This window comes from Amblyraja radiata, chromosome 26 (genome assembly GCF_010909765.2).
Source record: "Amblyraja radiata isolate CabotCenter1 chromosome 26, sAmbRad1.1.pri, whole genome shotgun sequence".
NCBI lineage: Eukaryota > Metazoa > Chordata > Chondrichthyes > Rajiformes > Rajidae > Amblyraja > Amblyraja radiata.
Window position 1 is genome coordinate 16686185 of NC_045981.1, and position 15344 is coordinate 16701528.

General features: G+C 43.5%; 1 protein-coding gene across 3 annotated transcripts in view; it reads left to right on the forward strand.

Moving 5' to 3' along the window:
- Positions 1-15344, forward strand: part of LOC116987967 — a 32252-nt gene that overhangs the window by 697 nt on the left and 16211 nt on the right. For all 3 annotated transcript variants that reach the window (XM_033044328.1, XM_033044326.1, XM_033044327.1), the window contains exon 2: positions 4143-4178. In XM_033044328.1, coding sequence (XP_032900219.1) covers positions 4143-4178 — 36 coding nt within the window. The remainder of the gene's footprint in view (positions 1-4142; positions 4179-15344) is intronic.

Genomic DNA, 15344 nt, shown 5'->3' on the forward strand with positions numbered 1-15344 from the left:
ATTAGATATACGAATGCAAACTGTGAAAAAAGTAGATCTTTGTCTTCAGAACCATTCACTGCAGGGTATTTTGTCAGCGAGTTGAACTTGCACGGACAATCCACAATAACAGTTGAACTTTCCCCGAATATCTGTTAAAGCATTTTATGTAGTTAACGGCACGGAAATTAATTTCACGATAAAAAAAATGACAGTTATAATTGAAACTTTGTGTTAATCACCTAAATGTTTTTAATAGAGATGGAAGTAAAACAACAGTTCACTAAGGTCCTTGCAAAACGATACTAAATGGAATAAATAGTAGCATTAACCACACATATTGCCATTGCTCTGTCGTGAAGTCATTTTGAGTAGGATGCACAGAACATACTGTGTAATAAATTGAAGAAGATTAATGGTTGTCTGCAATTGTAAGAAAAAGATATAAAAGTGGGATGAGGCTGTTCAGCCCTTCGTTTGCGTCCTGTCACTCAAAAGGTAATGTCCGCTCTTTTATCTCAGCAACCTTTTCAAGCATAAACCAAATATCTCGTGATTCCCTTGATATGAAAAAATCCAGTAACACCCATCTTAAAGAGCCTGTACAGCCCTATTGTATGGAGGATTTGTTACCCCTTCAGTGAAGACATTTCTTCTCACCTCTCCGCTGAAGGGTTAAGACCCTAACTTGAGATTGCAAGTCCTGGTTCTGGACTCCACAGCCAGGGGAACTTGCGTACTCCACATTGACCTTTCAAAGCACTTTTGTATGTTTTTCAGAAATCACATCTCATTTTTCCAATTCTATACAGCATAGTTTAACCTCTAGTTGCACAACAAACTTGCGATTCCAGGCACCATTCTGGCGAACCTCGGTGACATTCTATCTCTGCTGCAAGGATATCTTGCCTTGGGAGGAAAATCAGCTCATAAATAATGTTTCAGATGTGGTCTCACCAGGGCATTGTCGAATTGAACCAAGATGTCTTGGTACTCAAATCCTCTGGCAGTAAAGGCTTAATGTATAGTTACCTTTCTAAGTTTGCTGTATCTTCATATTAACTTTCAGGGATTCATGATAAGGACACACAAGTCTCTATGCACACTATATTCTTCCCCCATTTTAAATATGGTCCACTTTCCACCGTTTCTACTAAAGCAGATGATCTTATATTTTCCATGTTATATTCTATTTTCCATATCTTCACCTGAATGTTAAAATTGTCTATATTTTCCAAAACTCTCCCTGCATCTACCTCACAAAGCATATTGCCATCCAATGATGTGTCTTCAGAGTAGGAGTAAACGGGTCCTTTTCACAATGGCAGGCAGTGACCAGTGGGGTACCGCAAGGCTCAGTTCTGGGACTCCAGCTATTTACGATATATATTAATGATTTGGACGAGGGAATTGAATGCAATATCTCCAAGTTTGCAGATGACACGAAGCTGGGGGGCAGTGTTAGCTGTGAGGAGGATGCTAGGAGGCTGCAAGGTGACTTGGATAGGCTGGGTGAGTGGGCAAATGCATGGCAGATGCAGTATAATGTGGATAAATGTGAGGTTATTCACTTTGGTGGCAAAAACAGGAAAGTAGATTATTATCTGAATGGTGGCCGATTAGGAAAGGGGGAGATGTAACGAGACCTGGGTGTCATGGTACACCAGTCATTAAAAGTAGGCATGCAGGTGCAGCAGGCAGTGAAGAAGGCGAATGGTATGTTAGCATTCATAGCAAAAGGATTTGAGTATAGGAGCAGGGAGGTTCTACTGCAGTTGTACAGGGTCTTGGTGAGACCACACCTGGAGTATTGCGTACAGTTTTGGTCTCCTAATCTAAGGAAAGACATTCTTGCCATAGAGGGAGTACAGAGAAGGTTCACCAGACTGATTCCTGGGATGTCAGGACTTTCATATGAAGAAAGACTGGATAGACTCGGTTTGTACTCGCTAGAATTTAGAAGATTGAGGGGGGATCTTATAGAAACTTACAAAATTCTTAAGGGGTTGGACAGGCTAGATGCAGGAAGATTGTTCCCGATGTTGGGGAAGTCCAGAACAAGGGGTCACAGTTTAAGGATAAGGGGGAAATCTTTTAGGACCGAGATGAGGAAAACATTTTTCACAGAGAGAGTGGTGAATCCCTGGAATTCTCTCCCGCAGAAGGTAGTTGAGGCCAGTTCATTGGCTATATTTAAGAGGGTTAGATGTGGCCCTTGTGGCTAAAGGGATCAGGGGGTATGGAGAGAAGGCAGGTACAGGATACTGAGTTGGATGATCAGCCATGATCATATTGAATGGCGGTGCAGGCTCGAAGGGCCGAATGGCCTACTCCTGCACCTATTTTCTATGTTTCTATGTTTCAGCAGACTTGGAGCTGTTACCCATCCAAATCATTGATCTCGATTGTGATCAGCTGGGGCACCTGCAATGATTCCTGCACCACTCCATTATTTTACAGAATCACAATATTATTCCTACTCTGTGTCTATCTCAATCCATGCCTGCTCAACATTGCCCTTCCTTTTCTCGAGAGATGCTGCCTGTCCCGCTGAGTTAATCCAGCATTTTGTGCCATTCTATCACATCCCAACTATTGTGCATCCAATTTTTTTTAAATATTCACCCTTGTGAGGCATCTTATTGAAGGCCTTCTGCAAACCAAAAACATGTTTGTTTTCTCTTTTATCTTCTTTGCTGGTTACGGCCTTAAAGAACTCCTATCAAACTTGTTTTTTCATTCACAAATCCATGCCGATTCCACCATATCCTGCCATTTTCCAAGTGCTCCGTTATCACTTCCTTAATAGATTCCAGCACTCTCTTGCTAATCAATGTTGAGTTTAGTGGTTTATAGTTCCTTTTTTATTCCTCCTCTTTCCTTCTTAAATAGTTGAGATAATTACAATCCAGTTCCTTTCTTAACACCTTTTCTTTAAAAAAAAATGTAATTACTGCGGCGGTCGCGGTGGCGGAGCGGTAGAGTAGAGCAGCGGTAGCTGGGTTCGATCCCGACTACGGGTGCTGTCTGTATGAAGTTTCCGTTCTCCCCGTGAACCTGCTTGGGTTTTCTCTGAGATCTTCCCTAGTGGGTGTTGGATGGTGTTCATGTGCGTGGATCGCTGGTCGGCGCGGACCCGGTGGGCCGAAGGGCCTGTTTCTGCGCTGTATCCCAAAACTAAACTACTGCCAGTGGCGGGACTGGCCAGGGTGTCAGCTTGCCCGATGGCAAGTGGGCCCCTGATGAAGTGGGCCCCCTATATCAAGTGGGCCCCTGATGAAGTGGGCCCCCTATATCAAGTGGGCCCCTGATGAAGTGGGCCCCCTATATCAAGTAGGCCCCTGATGAAGTGGGCCCCCTATATCAAGTGGGCCCCTGATGAAGTGGGCCCCTATATCAAGTGGGCCCCTGATGAAGTGGGCCCCTGATGAAGTGGGCCCCCTTTGTCTCCTGGCAACCATTATTTTTAGACCCAGTCCACCACTGACTACTGCTACTTTCTTTTGAATTTCTCACTCACTATCCTAGTGGATTTCAACTATTCCCAGGAGTTACCTGTCAACTTTCACAGATATTTGTTGAGTTTTCCTGCCTGCTCCTTATTCTTCAATATAATTTATTCTCTATCTTTTGCAGAATAACGTTAATACATCTTTTTGTTTTTCATTCCGTTACAATGTTTCCTGCATTCTACTTTCCCTTATCAACACCCCGGTGCTCAGATATTGTATATCTTCTCATTACAGAACAACTGATCTCTCCTGGGTTAAAAACTTAACTTAGTCTAGAGATATAGCGTGGAAACAGGCCCTTATTCCCACCGAGTCCACACCGACCAGCGATCCCCTCACATTAGAACTATCCTACACACACTAGGGACAATTTTTTACATTTATATAATTTTACCAAGCCAATTAACCTACAAACCTGTACGTCTTTGGAGTGAGGGAGGAAACTGGAGATCTCAGAGAAAATCCACACGGTCACGGGGAGAACGTACAAAGTCGACCCGGAGTCGAGATCGAACTCGGGCCTCTGGCGCTACCATGTCGCCCTAATTTTGTTGGGGTTAGATTGTTGTTTAATCTATAGGATGCAGAAATGAAACTTACGTAGCTACTGGTGTAATACTGAAAATGTATATCAATGTTCTCTTATTACAGTGTTGACCCCGTTCGCTGCATGCCAGGGCCACAGAGGTGAGTACTACACATTATAGCACAGATTACATGCAGCTTTTCCAAATTGTATTCAATACTATCAAGATCCTTTGGTAGAGTAAACATTTGCTGCATACACTTTTGATTCTCCCAATATTGAGGGTACATATGGATGTCTCAAAGATAATATCTGTATGACAGTGGAGTAACATGACCTTAAAGTTCTAGGATCTTAGTTCTCATTGAATCTGGACCTTGAGCTATGTTACAGCCCATGGGCACTAAAGACTGCTGTACTCCTTTATGCACAGGGAGTTAACTCTATGTTAACTGTGCATGGAATTAACAGACTCTGTGTGAATGGTGACAGCACCTTGTGTCATAGTTCTCTTTAATAGTTCCAACTATTAAAATGGCTTCTACTGGCTTCTCAGAAGGCAGGAGAATGGGGTTAGGAGGGAGAGCCATGATTGAGAATGGGCGGAGTAGATGCGATGGGCCAAATGGCCTAATTCTACTCCTATCTCTTATGATCTTAAGGTCTTATCTCAGTCTGACTTCAAGTTCAAGTGAGTTTATTGTCATGCGTCCCTGTATAGGACAATGAAATTCTTGCTTTGCTTAAGCACACAGAAAATAGTAGGCATTTACTACAAAACAGATAAATGTGTCCATATACCATGATATAAATATAGACACGCATGAATAAATAAACTGGTAAAGTGCAAATAACAGAAAGTGGTTGTTAATAATCAGAGTTTTGTCCGAGCCAGGTTTAATAGCCTGATGGCTGAGGGGAAGTAGCTATTCCTGAACCTGGTTGTTGCAGTCTTCAGGCTCCTGTACCTTCTACCTGAAGGTAGCAGGGAGATGAGTGTGTGGCCAGGATGGTGTGGGTCTTTGATGATACTGCCAGCCTTTTTGAGGCAGCGACTGCGATAAATCCCCTCGATGGAAGGAAGGTCAGAGCCGATGATGAACTGGGCAGTGTTTACTACTTTTTGTAGTCTTTTCCTCTCCAGGGCGCTCAAATTGCCGAACCAAGCCACGATGCAACCGGTCAGCATGCTCTCGACTGTGCACCTGTAGAAGTTAGAGAGAGTCTTCCTTGACAATCCGACTCTCCGTAATCTTCTCAGGAAGTAGAGGCGCTGATGAGCTTTTTTGATAATTGCGTTAGTGTTCTTGGACCAGGAAAGATCTTCAGAGATGTGCACGCCCAGGAATTTGAAGTTCTTGACCCTTTCAACCATCGACCCGTTGATATAAATGGGGCTGTGGGTCCCCCTCCTACTACTTCCAAAGTCCACAATCAGTTCCTTGGTTTTGCTGGTGTCGAGGGCCAGGTTATTGCGCTGGCACCATATGAACAGTTGCTCGATCTCTCTTCTGTACTCTGACATCCCCATCAGTGATACGCCCCACAATAGTGGTGTCGTCAGCGAACTTGATGATGGAGTTCGCACTGTGGTTCGCTACGCAGTCATGGGTATAGAGTGAGTACAGCAGGGGGCTGAGCACGCAGCCTTGAGGTGCTCCCGTGCTGATTGTTATCGAGGCTGACACATTTCCACCAATACGAACAGACTGTAGTCTGTGGACGAGGAAGTCGAGGATCCAGTTGCAGAGGGATGCGCAGAGACCCAGTTCTGTGAGTTTGGTAACCAGTTTGGAGGGGATGATTGTGTTAAATGCCGAGCTGTAATCAATGAACAACAGCCTGACATATGAATTTTTGTTGTCCAAGTGGTCCAGTGCGGAGTGGAGGGCCAGCGAGATCGCATCCACCGTTGATCTGTTGTGGCGGTACGCGAACTGCAGTGGGTCCAGGTTTTTGTCGAGGTAGGAGTTGATTTGCTCCATGATCAACCTCTCAAAGCACTTCATCACCACCGGCGTTAGTGCCACTGGTCGATAGTCATTGAGGCACATCACCTTACTCTTCTTGGGCACCGGTATAATTGATGCCCTTTTAAAGCAGGTGGGGACCTCAGAAGTGAGAGATTGAAAATGTCCGTAAAAACTCCCGCTAATTGGTCCGCACAGGTTTTTAGAACACGACCGGGTATACCATCAGGTCCAGGTGCTTTTCGGGGGTTTACCCCTCTGAAGGATTTCCTGACATCGGCCTCTGTGACTGAGACTGAAATGCCATCACAGCGAATGGGGGATCGGGAAGGCACATCAGTATTCTCCCTGTCAAAGCGTGCGTAAAACGCATTGAGCTCGTCAGGGAGTGATGTTACACCGGCATTCGAGGCTGCCTCCTGGTTCTGCCTTGTAGGAGGTGATTGCATTCAGACCCTGCCACAGCTGCCGAACATCTGTCTCATCCTCCAGTTTGGAGCAGAAGTCCCTTTTGGCCTTTTTGATGGCCTTACCAAGGTCGTATCTGGTCTTCATGTAGGCCACTGTATCATTGGAGGTGAATGCCCTGTGTCTGGACTTCAGGAGAGTGCGGATCTCAAAGTTCATCCAAGGTTTCTGATTGGGAAACACTCGGAAGGTTTTTGTACGGATGCAGTCCTCCACACATTTCTTTATGAAGTCTGTAACGACTGTGGCATATTCGTTCAGGTCCGTTGCCGAGTCCTTGAACATTGTCCAGTCTACAGACTCCAAACAGTCCTGGAGTTGTTCTTCAGAGTTATTCAGAGACACCAGTGGAATCTTGGGCAAAACACAAAGTGCTGGAGGCATTGATTGGTAGGGTGGCGCAGCGGTAGAGTTGCTGCCCGGGTTCGATCCTGACTACGGGTTCTGTCTGAACAGAGTTTGTACATTCTCCCCATGACCTGCGTGGGTTTTCTTCGAGAACTTCTGTTTCCCCCCCACACTCCAAAGACGTACAAGTTTGTAGGTAATTGGCTTGGTATAAATGTAAAAGTTGTCCCTAGTGTAGGATAGTGTTAATGTGCGGGGATCGCTGGTCGGCGTGGAGTCAGTGGATCTCAATGCCTGTTTCCACACTGTATCACTAAACTGCACTGGGCCTGTACTCACTGGTGGAAGAGTCTAAGACCAGAGGTCATGGCCTCAGAATTAAAGGGCGCTCTTTTAGAAAGGAGGTGAGGATGAACTTCTTTCGTCAGAGGGTAGTTAATCTGTGGAACTCATTGCCACAGAGGGCTGTGAAGGCCAAGTTCAAACATTTTTAAGGCAGAGATGGACAAATTCTTGATTAGAACGGGTGTCAAGGGTTATGGGGAGAAGGCAGCAAAATGGGGTTAGGAGGCAGAGATCAGCCATGATTGAATGGTGGAGAAGATGCGATGGGCTGAATGGCCTAATTCTACTCTTATAACTGGTGAACTAAAACTAAACTAAACTAAACTTAGCAGATCAGGCAGCATCTGTGGAGAGTCCAGGTCCAAATTGTCACCTATCCAGGAGTCTGAATAAGGGACCCAAACCGAAACGTCTCCTGTCCATTTCCTCCATGGAGTTCTCTCCACAGTTTGGATCTAGATCCTCCGCAGATGCCACTTGACCTGTTAAGTTTCTCCAGCACTTTGTGTTTTGCTGAAGATTCCGCTACCTGCAATGTTGGCACACAGTTAGGTCACTGCACTTTTTAAAGTGGACAGATTTCTTGACACCAGGGGTGCAATCAGAGCAGTCCTGTGTGGAACACAAAGAGCTGGAGTAACTTGGCGGGTCTGGCAGCATCTTGTGAAGGGAATGGACAGGCAATGTTTTGGATCAAGATCCTAGAATATGGGCGGCGCAGTGGTGGAGTTGCTGCCTCACAGTGCCAGAGACCGGGTATGATCCTGATTGGGTGCTGTCTATAAGAATAAGGGGTAGGCCATTTAGGACTGAGATGAGGAAAAACCTATTTACCCAGGGAGTTGTGAATCTGTGGAATTCTCTGCCACATAAGTCAGTGGTGGCCAATTCACTAGATGTATTCAAGAGGGAGAAGATTTGAATTTATTACCTTCCATCACAGTGAGGAATGTGGGGAGCCACTGTGGTGGATGTTCATGTTAACTTTTATTTTATGTGGCTGTGTGCCTTGTTGCTTTTCACTTAGTATGGCTGTATGGTAACTCAAATGTTGTAACTTGATTGATACATGTGACAATAAACTGACCTTGAAACCTTGAAACATTGAAAGTTAGATATAGCTCTTTGGGCTAATGGAATCAAGGGATATGGGGAGAAAGCAGGAACGGGGGGTACTGATTTTGGATGATCAGCCATGATCATATTGAATGGCGGTGCTGGCTCGAAGGGCCGAATGGCCTACTCCTGCACTTATTTTCTATGTTCTATTTTTTTATTATCCCAGATGGCTCACCTGGTCGAGCTGCTGCCTCACAGCGCCAGAGACCCAGGTTCGAGCCTGACCTCGAGATGCTGCCTGTGTGGAGTTTGCACTTTCTCCCTGTGGCCATGTGGGTTTCTTCTGGGTGCTCCTGTTTCCTCCCACATGCGAAAGACATGCGGGTTTGCAGGTTTATTGACCTCCATAAATTACCCCTAGTGTGTAGGGAGTACTTGAGAAAGTGGGATACCATGAAACTAGAGTGAACAGGTAATGAATGGTCTGAATGAACGGTGTGCCAAAGGACCCCTTTCCATGGTGTATCACTAAATTAAAGTGGTGCTTATTAATAGATTGTACGCAAAAAAAGAAATTTGCTTTTATGGGATATTGAGAGCTTGCTGCTTAAAAAAATAAAGGGTGCCCATTTAAGACTGATGAGGCAAATGCTCTCTTCTGTGTCTTTGGAAACCCTATCTTCAAACAATGGTAGAAACAGAGCTTTTAATAGTTTTAAGGCAGAGTTAGATAAACAAGGGAGTGACAGAGGAAGGCAGATGTGTTGATGTTATAAACAGTTATGAACTCACGGAACGACAGAGACATTCAAAGGACCACGTTCTGCTTCTAATTCGCATGTAATCATAAATAATTTCATTTTCCATTAAAGTTACTCATGGCTGCATCAGATCAGCGGCTTTGGTTCAGTTGAAATGTAGTGCATAAGAGGGAGCCAACATAGTGAAATCACCATTGACGTCATCTAAATGATTAGACTTCTTGTTGAACCAGATAAGAGAAAAATATTATATATCTGCTCAACACCAGTACCCTTGCAGCAGAGAAACGTCCCATAGTACGTGACATCCACAAGCATTGGTCGACCAGGGGGATCTTTCTGATGCCCAGATCAGAATTACAGCTGAGCAACGTATGCCACAGTAATCCTCGGAGAAACCGGCTATTCGCAGTAGGTCGGATCAAAAGTGTATGCAGAAACCAAGAGAAATTTGAGGACTGATAAGGCGTCCCAGTGCAAAGCATAACAGATAAAAACAAATGACACTGGAAGGGAAGTAAATGAATGGAAATGTACATTGACCATAGCTTCCTGTTTGTTTTTCTGGTATAATACAGGAATGCGTGTTGGAAATTTCCACTCAGTTGATGATGTTTTGACTTAACATTTTGAAAATAATTGGGTAAAGTGAGGAGTTTGCTGGTAGCATAAGCACTACAAGGGTTAAGTTAAAAAAATGTAATTGAAAATTCTAAATTGTGAATAAGTATTAAACAAATGTTTATTTATCTATGAGCAGTATAACAGCATGGAATTAAAGTCAAGTGTTGTTCATGTTATAAATGCTATGGAATGAAAATATTACATTATGGAAAATGATATTATTGAATGGGTCTACACCAGAACCAATCTCAATGTAATCCAATGTCAAACACAGCTGCATCATTCCCCAGTGCTTCTCAATCTTTCCTGCTGCTAGAAAACATCTCTCCTTGAACAAACTTCCCGTGGGAGCGGAGCTAATTTTCCAAAGTTTAGGAGGCGGCAAAGTGGAGCAGCAGTAGAATTCCTGCCTTACAGTGCCAGAGACCCAGGTTCGATCCTGGTTTTGGGTGCTGTCTGTACGAAGTTTGTATGGTCTCCCTGTGACCACGTGGGTTTTCTCTGGGTGTTCCGGTTTCTTCCCTCACTCCAAAGATGTAGGTTAATCGGAATGGGGATGAATCATCCTCAATCTCAAGGGACCGCCCAAGAAGAGGAAGAACGGTATCTTCACAGATAACATAATCTTATAAAACTGAAGATAATCTGACAATCATCTATCTTTCTTTGAATCCCCCATTCCATCCCATTGTGTTCAGAATGTATCCTGAGAGTATTAGCAATGGATGGAGAGGGCAATGTAGAGACTCCTCTTATTGTGTATAGGAAGGACTGCCCATGCTGGTTTACACTGATGATAGACACAAAATGCTGCAGTTAACTCGGAGGAACAGGCAGCATCTCCGGAGAGAAGGAATGGGTAACATTTCAGGTTGAGACCCTTCTTCAGATGGAGAGTCAGGGAAGAGGGAAACTAGAGATACGGAAGGGTACAAAGAGCATGTAAGGTGTGAAAAGGACCGATCAAAGCAGACAATGACAACATGGTCGCCGAAGAGAGCAGGAGGAATCACAGGGCGAGCAGTTTGTGAACTCTCGTCGGAGAGAGGAGGAGAACTTCTTCAATGTGGCATACCTTGAGGAGATTTTGTTTGATTATCTATCCGGGAACAAGGTTGTAGGAAAGATAGAAGTTGGACATTTAATATCTTTATTTAGTGCGGAATCATGCCAAGTAAGACAGACACCATTGTGCAGATGCCGAGAAGTGCGTTCAGCTCTGGCTGAACAACTTCTAATCTTGTGTGTGGACTCGATAAAAAGAAGATGCCAAGTAAAATAAACAGGAGAATAAAAAGAGTCCTGTTTTGGCAGTTTCTGCAACAGAAAAAAAAGCTTTAAGCACCAAAAAGAAACCTATTTGTCCATCACACTTTTGAAGACATTAGACAAAGAAAAAATGGCAGCTGTCAGTGAACATTTAAAATAACCTTATTAATACTTTTTTTTAATATCATTTAAAAAAATGGTTAAAAACGCAATTCAAGTATTAACATGTAACATCTTATTTATAGCTCAGCGATCTAAGACTGTATCTGGCTTGGTTTAGCACAACATGGATTGATGTTATTTACAGTAGATGACATTTTCTATTGCAAGTTTGATGCAATTTTTCATGAAGAACCACCTAACACAAAGAGCAATGCATTGTTAGCAGTTTCCTGGTATTTGAAAATAACTCTGCTAATACAAATTCCAATTTCCAGGACACTTGTTTCTTTTTTACGCGTGGTGTTATGTCCTTGGGAGGTGAAATAGTGAATGTGATTAGGATTGTATTACTTAATGGGGAGAAGGCCTCCTTTCTGATTGTTATTCAGAAAGGATATACGCTGACAAACCAATTGTCATTGCGCGTACGTGTTAGGTAGCTGATATTCTTGTTCTCTGGAAATAGTCCCATTGAAAGTTGAGATCCATCCTATTCTTCTGGAAAGAAAATACTTAATTTCCTCTGATTTGACTGTCTCCAATTCCAGATATTATTCAAACAAACAGTTTTTTGGGGGATTCTCAGATGAACAATAATCAAACACTGAAACAAAGGAAACTGAGAACACGCATGATCTCTTGGACATTGCAGCAATCTACAGGAACAAGGGAAGCAGGAGCAAGAAAGGGCAAATCAGCTCCTCACGCTTCCTCAGCAGTTCATGGCTTTACATTATTGTAAATAGTGGTGGTACATTTGTATGAAACACACAATCCATACAACACAGTAACAACTCTATGGTACATCAAAAACCATGTAATACGGCCAAGGTTTCTCGTACCAATTCTTAACGGGCCTTCTGCCTATTAAGTAATACAATTCTAATCAGGTTCACTATTTCACCTCCCATGGACACAGCACAACACGTAGAAAAGAAACAGTGTCCATGAAACTGGAATTTGTGTCAGCAGTTATACAGTGTGGTGGTCAATATACACTGCTGCAGGCAGGGAAGCGCCACCATTGACTTCACCATCCATGTTTCTCAGCTCATCTATCTTTGGCATTAGCCCATCTTTAGTTCAACAACCTCATTCAAGAGCTTTGCGGAGACACAAGAACTTGCAGATGTTGGAATCTTGAGCGAGGGGCGAACTCAACAGGTCGGGCAGCATCTGTGGAGGGAATGGACAGTTTTAGGTTAGGACACCCGAAAGTGCTCCAGCACGTTGCTTTCTTAAGCATTGTATCATTTTCTCCAAGTATAAGTGGAGCAATGAGCTCCCCCTAACCGCCACCTCTCCTGAACTGTCCATACTCTCAATTTTTTTTATATGACATTCATTATTACCTAAGCAGAATGTTTCTGTAAAATAAATAATTGATTGATTGAATGCTTTATCTTGTGTTCCCAACATGTATTCTGTCTCCATGACTGCCTAATTCATCCTAGCAACTGAAAATTGAACCAAAGATAGACACAACATGCTGCTGTTCCTCAGCGGGTCAGGCAGCATCTCTGGAGAAAAATGAGGGGTGACGTTTCTTGTTGGGACCCTTCTTCAGACTCGTGTTTCGGGTCTGAAGAAGGGTCCTGATCCGAAACATCGCCCATCCTTTTTATCCAGAGGTGCTGCCTGACCCGCTGAGTAACTCTAGCACTCTAGCACATCTGCAGTGCCTTCTACATGTGAAATTTCACGCAGTCTATCTGCAACCTTTATACCATACATGGTCCTGGACCTATCCCTGCAACCTTATCTATCTCTGCTGCCTTATCTGAAATCCTCAAAGTGGCCTTGCTGTTTCCAAACGTGGCTGTTTCAACATAGTCCTGCCAGCTTCACTTATATTGCTCTCTACCTCACAGACCCTTCCTCAAACTGAATCCTGTTTATCCTTCACCCTGCACCAACTGTCCTCCCTCAGCCTCTTGTTGAGCAACACCTTAATGTTTTTAATTGTTCCTGGATCCCTCTATAGATGCACCCTTCCCTGTCATTCTGGTCTTCACCAGTCCCGTCAGCGTCTGTGATTCCAGCCTCTTGCTTATTATAGAATGTAATTGCTCCATCTTTGGCACATCCCAGACTGCTCCTTGCCCCTCTCCCTAGAACCTGCCTCTTTGACCAAGCCCTTTGTTTTTTATTGAGTGACTGTTTTTTGTCTGATAAAGTCCCATGAAACTCCCTGAGAGTATTGTGCTCTGTTAAGGGTACAATACATGGAAATTGTAAGATAGCAGCAGTCCATACATAACTGAGCATAGATTTCATGCAGATAATTGCAATCACAATGGAGGAAATGTGACAGCACAGGAGTATGTGTACCCAGGAATCCCTAGGCTTGTAGGCAGTTCATTCCTCCTTTGTTGAATTCACTCTTTGTAACTTTTTGTATTGCAATCTGAACTGACGAGGTCATAAGGAGCAGGAGTAGAATTAGGCCATTCGGCCCAACAGGTCTACTCCGCCATTCAATCATGGCTGATCTATCTTTCCCTCCTAACCCCATTCTCCTGCCTATCACCATAACACTCTGACACCTGCCTTAATCAAGAATCTATCTATCTCTGCCTTACAAATATCTACTGACTTGGCCTTTTGGTCTTTGCAAACTATTCACTCTGTAAAACCCAAATGTTTTTAAAGATGATTTCAGCTTCTACCTTGATCAAATACCAAAAATCTAAGTAAACATTTTCATTTTCTCAGGAAGATGCTTCATGATTGTACGGATTAAATTTTTATTTTTTTTTAAGTATGGTATTTCAGATTAATTCACGGTGTAATGGTTTCCACCTTCATGTTGCACTGTGACACACACTAGAAGTTGTACTTAAAGGGGCTGTCCCACTGCAGCGACCTATTTGGCGAGTTTAGAAGACTTTAGGAGAGTTTAAAAAATGTCATGTTGAAGACCTCCTTCGACTATGTAGAAGACTAGCTTCGACTAGCTTCAGGAAAATTGGACTCCGAATAGTGGAGAGTGAAGACGACCCTCTTTGATCTCCTTTGACCTCCCTTCGACTATGTTGAAGACTATCTACAACTAACTTTGACTACCTTCGACTACCCTCAATTACTTACGAATAAGATGCCGACCTACTTCGACTAAACCTACGAGTAAAAGAAAAAAATTGTTTTTTTTTCCATGGTGACCTTTTTTACTCGCGGGCATTTTACAACATGTTGAAAAATATGCCGCGACCTAGCTGAGGCCTCGAGTACGCGGGGACTACTCTCGAGCATGAAGGAGAGTTACAAAGACCTCCTAAGGTCCCGTGTGTCGACCATGCTGCGAGTATGAGTCGAGGGCAAACTCTTCTAAGCTCGCTAATTAGGTTTCCGCAGTGGGACAGCCCCTTTATGCTCTCCTGTGTGCTACCTGGGAGAGTTTTCAATCAGATTGGTTGACATTACCTGATGTCAGAGAAATGCCACTTGACAACAGTTGGTGGCAGGAAAGGCAAATGCACACCACTGACTTGGCTGGATCTCTGAGGGCATGTTTTGTGACGATCAGCAGAGATTACTCAATTTGCACAGTTTGCAAACTTCAGGCCATGGTGCCACTTGTCCTGGTGAATCACAAACTGCGCATCAGTGAGCAGGTTATTGAAGAATGTGTGCTGCTAACAACACCTTCCATCACGTTGCTGACTGAGAGGGGTCAGCGAGGATCCATACCAACCTTCCATGAGATATGGGAAGAAACCCACCTGGTCACATGGAGAATGTGCAAATTCCAATGCACTATTGTTTATGCCTGTAACCAAGCAAAGGTTTAGGAAGGAACTGCAGATGCTGGTTTACACCGAAGATAGACACAAAATGCTGGAGTAACTCAGCGGGTCAGGCAACATCTCTGGGGGGAAAAGAATGGGTGGTGTTTCAGGTCGAGACCCTTCTTCAGACTGAAGATTGACGTTTTCAGCATTTTGTGTCTATTACCAAGGAAATAATTATGGAACAATTCAGAATTCCAGGCAAGAACACAGATTGAATAAGTCTGTGCAGTTACAAGCAATCATCCTGCACTTAATCCTGATCAGAATCTCCTTTAAAATGAGTGCCTGCTGTCAATTAAAAATAATGTTGAAAAATGGATCTTAACTCTTTGCACACAGCACATCATAACCTATATCGTAAATAGCACAATGGGCCCCAAGAGGAATTGATATTTGATAAGCACAAATATAGAATTTTATTAAGAGCGTTGACCACAATGATGCAAATGTGATAATCCAAACAATTAAAAAGGAAACAGCTGTTATGTGATGAGGGGCCCATTATCTATGGCAGAAGATTTATTCTTATT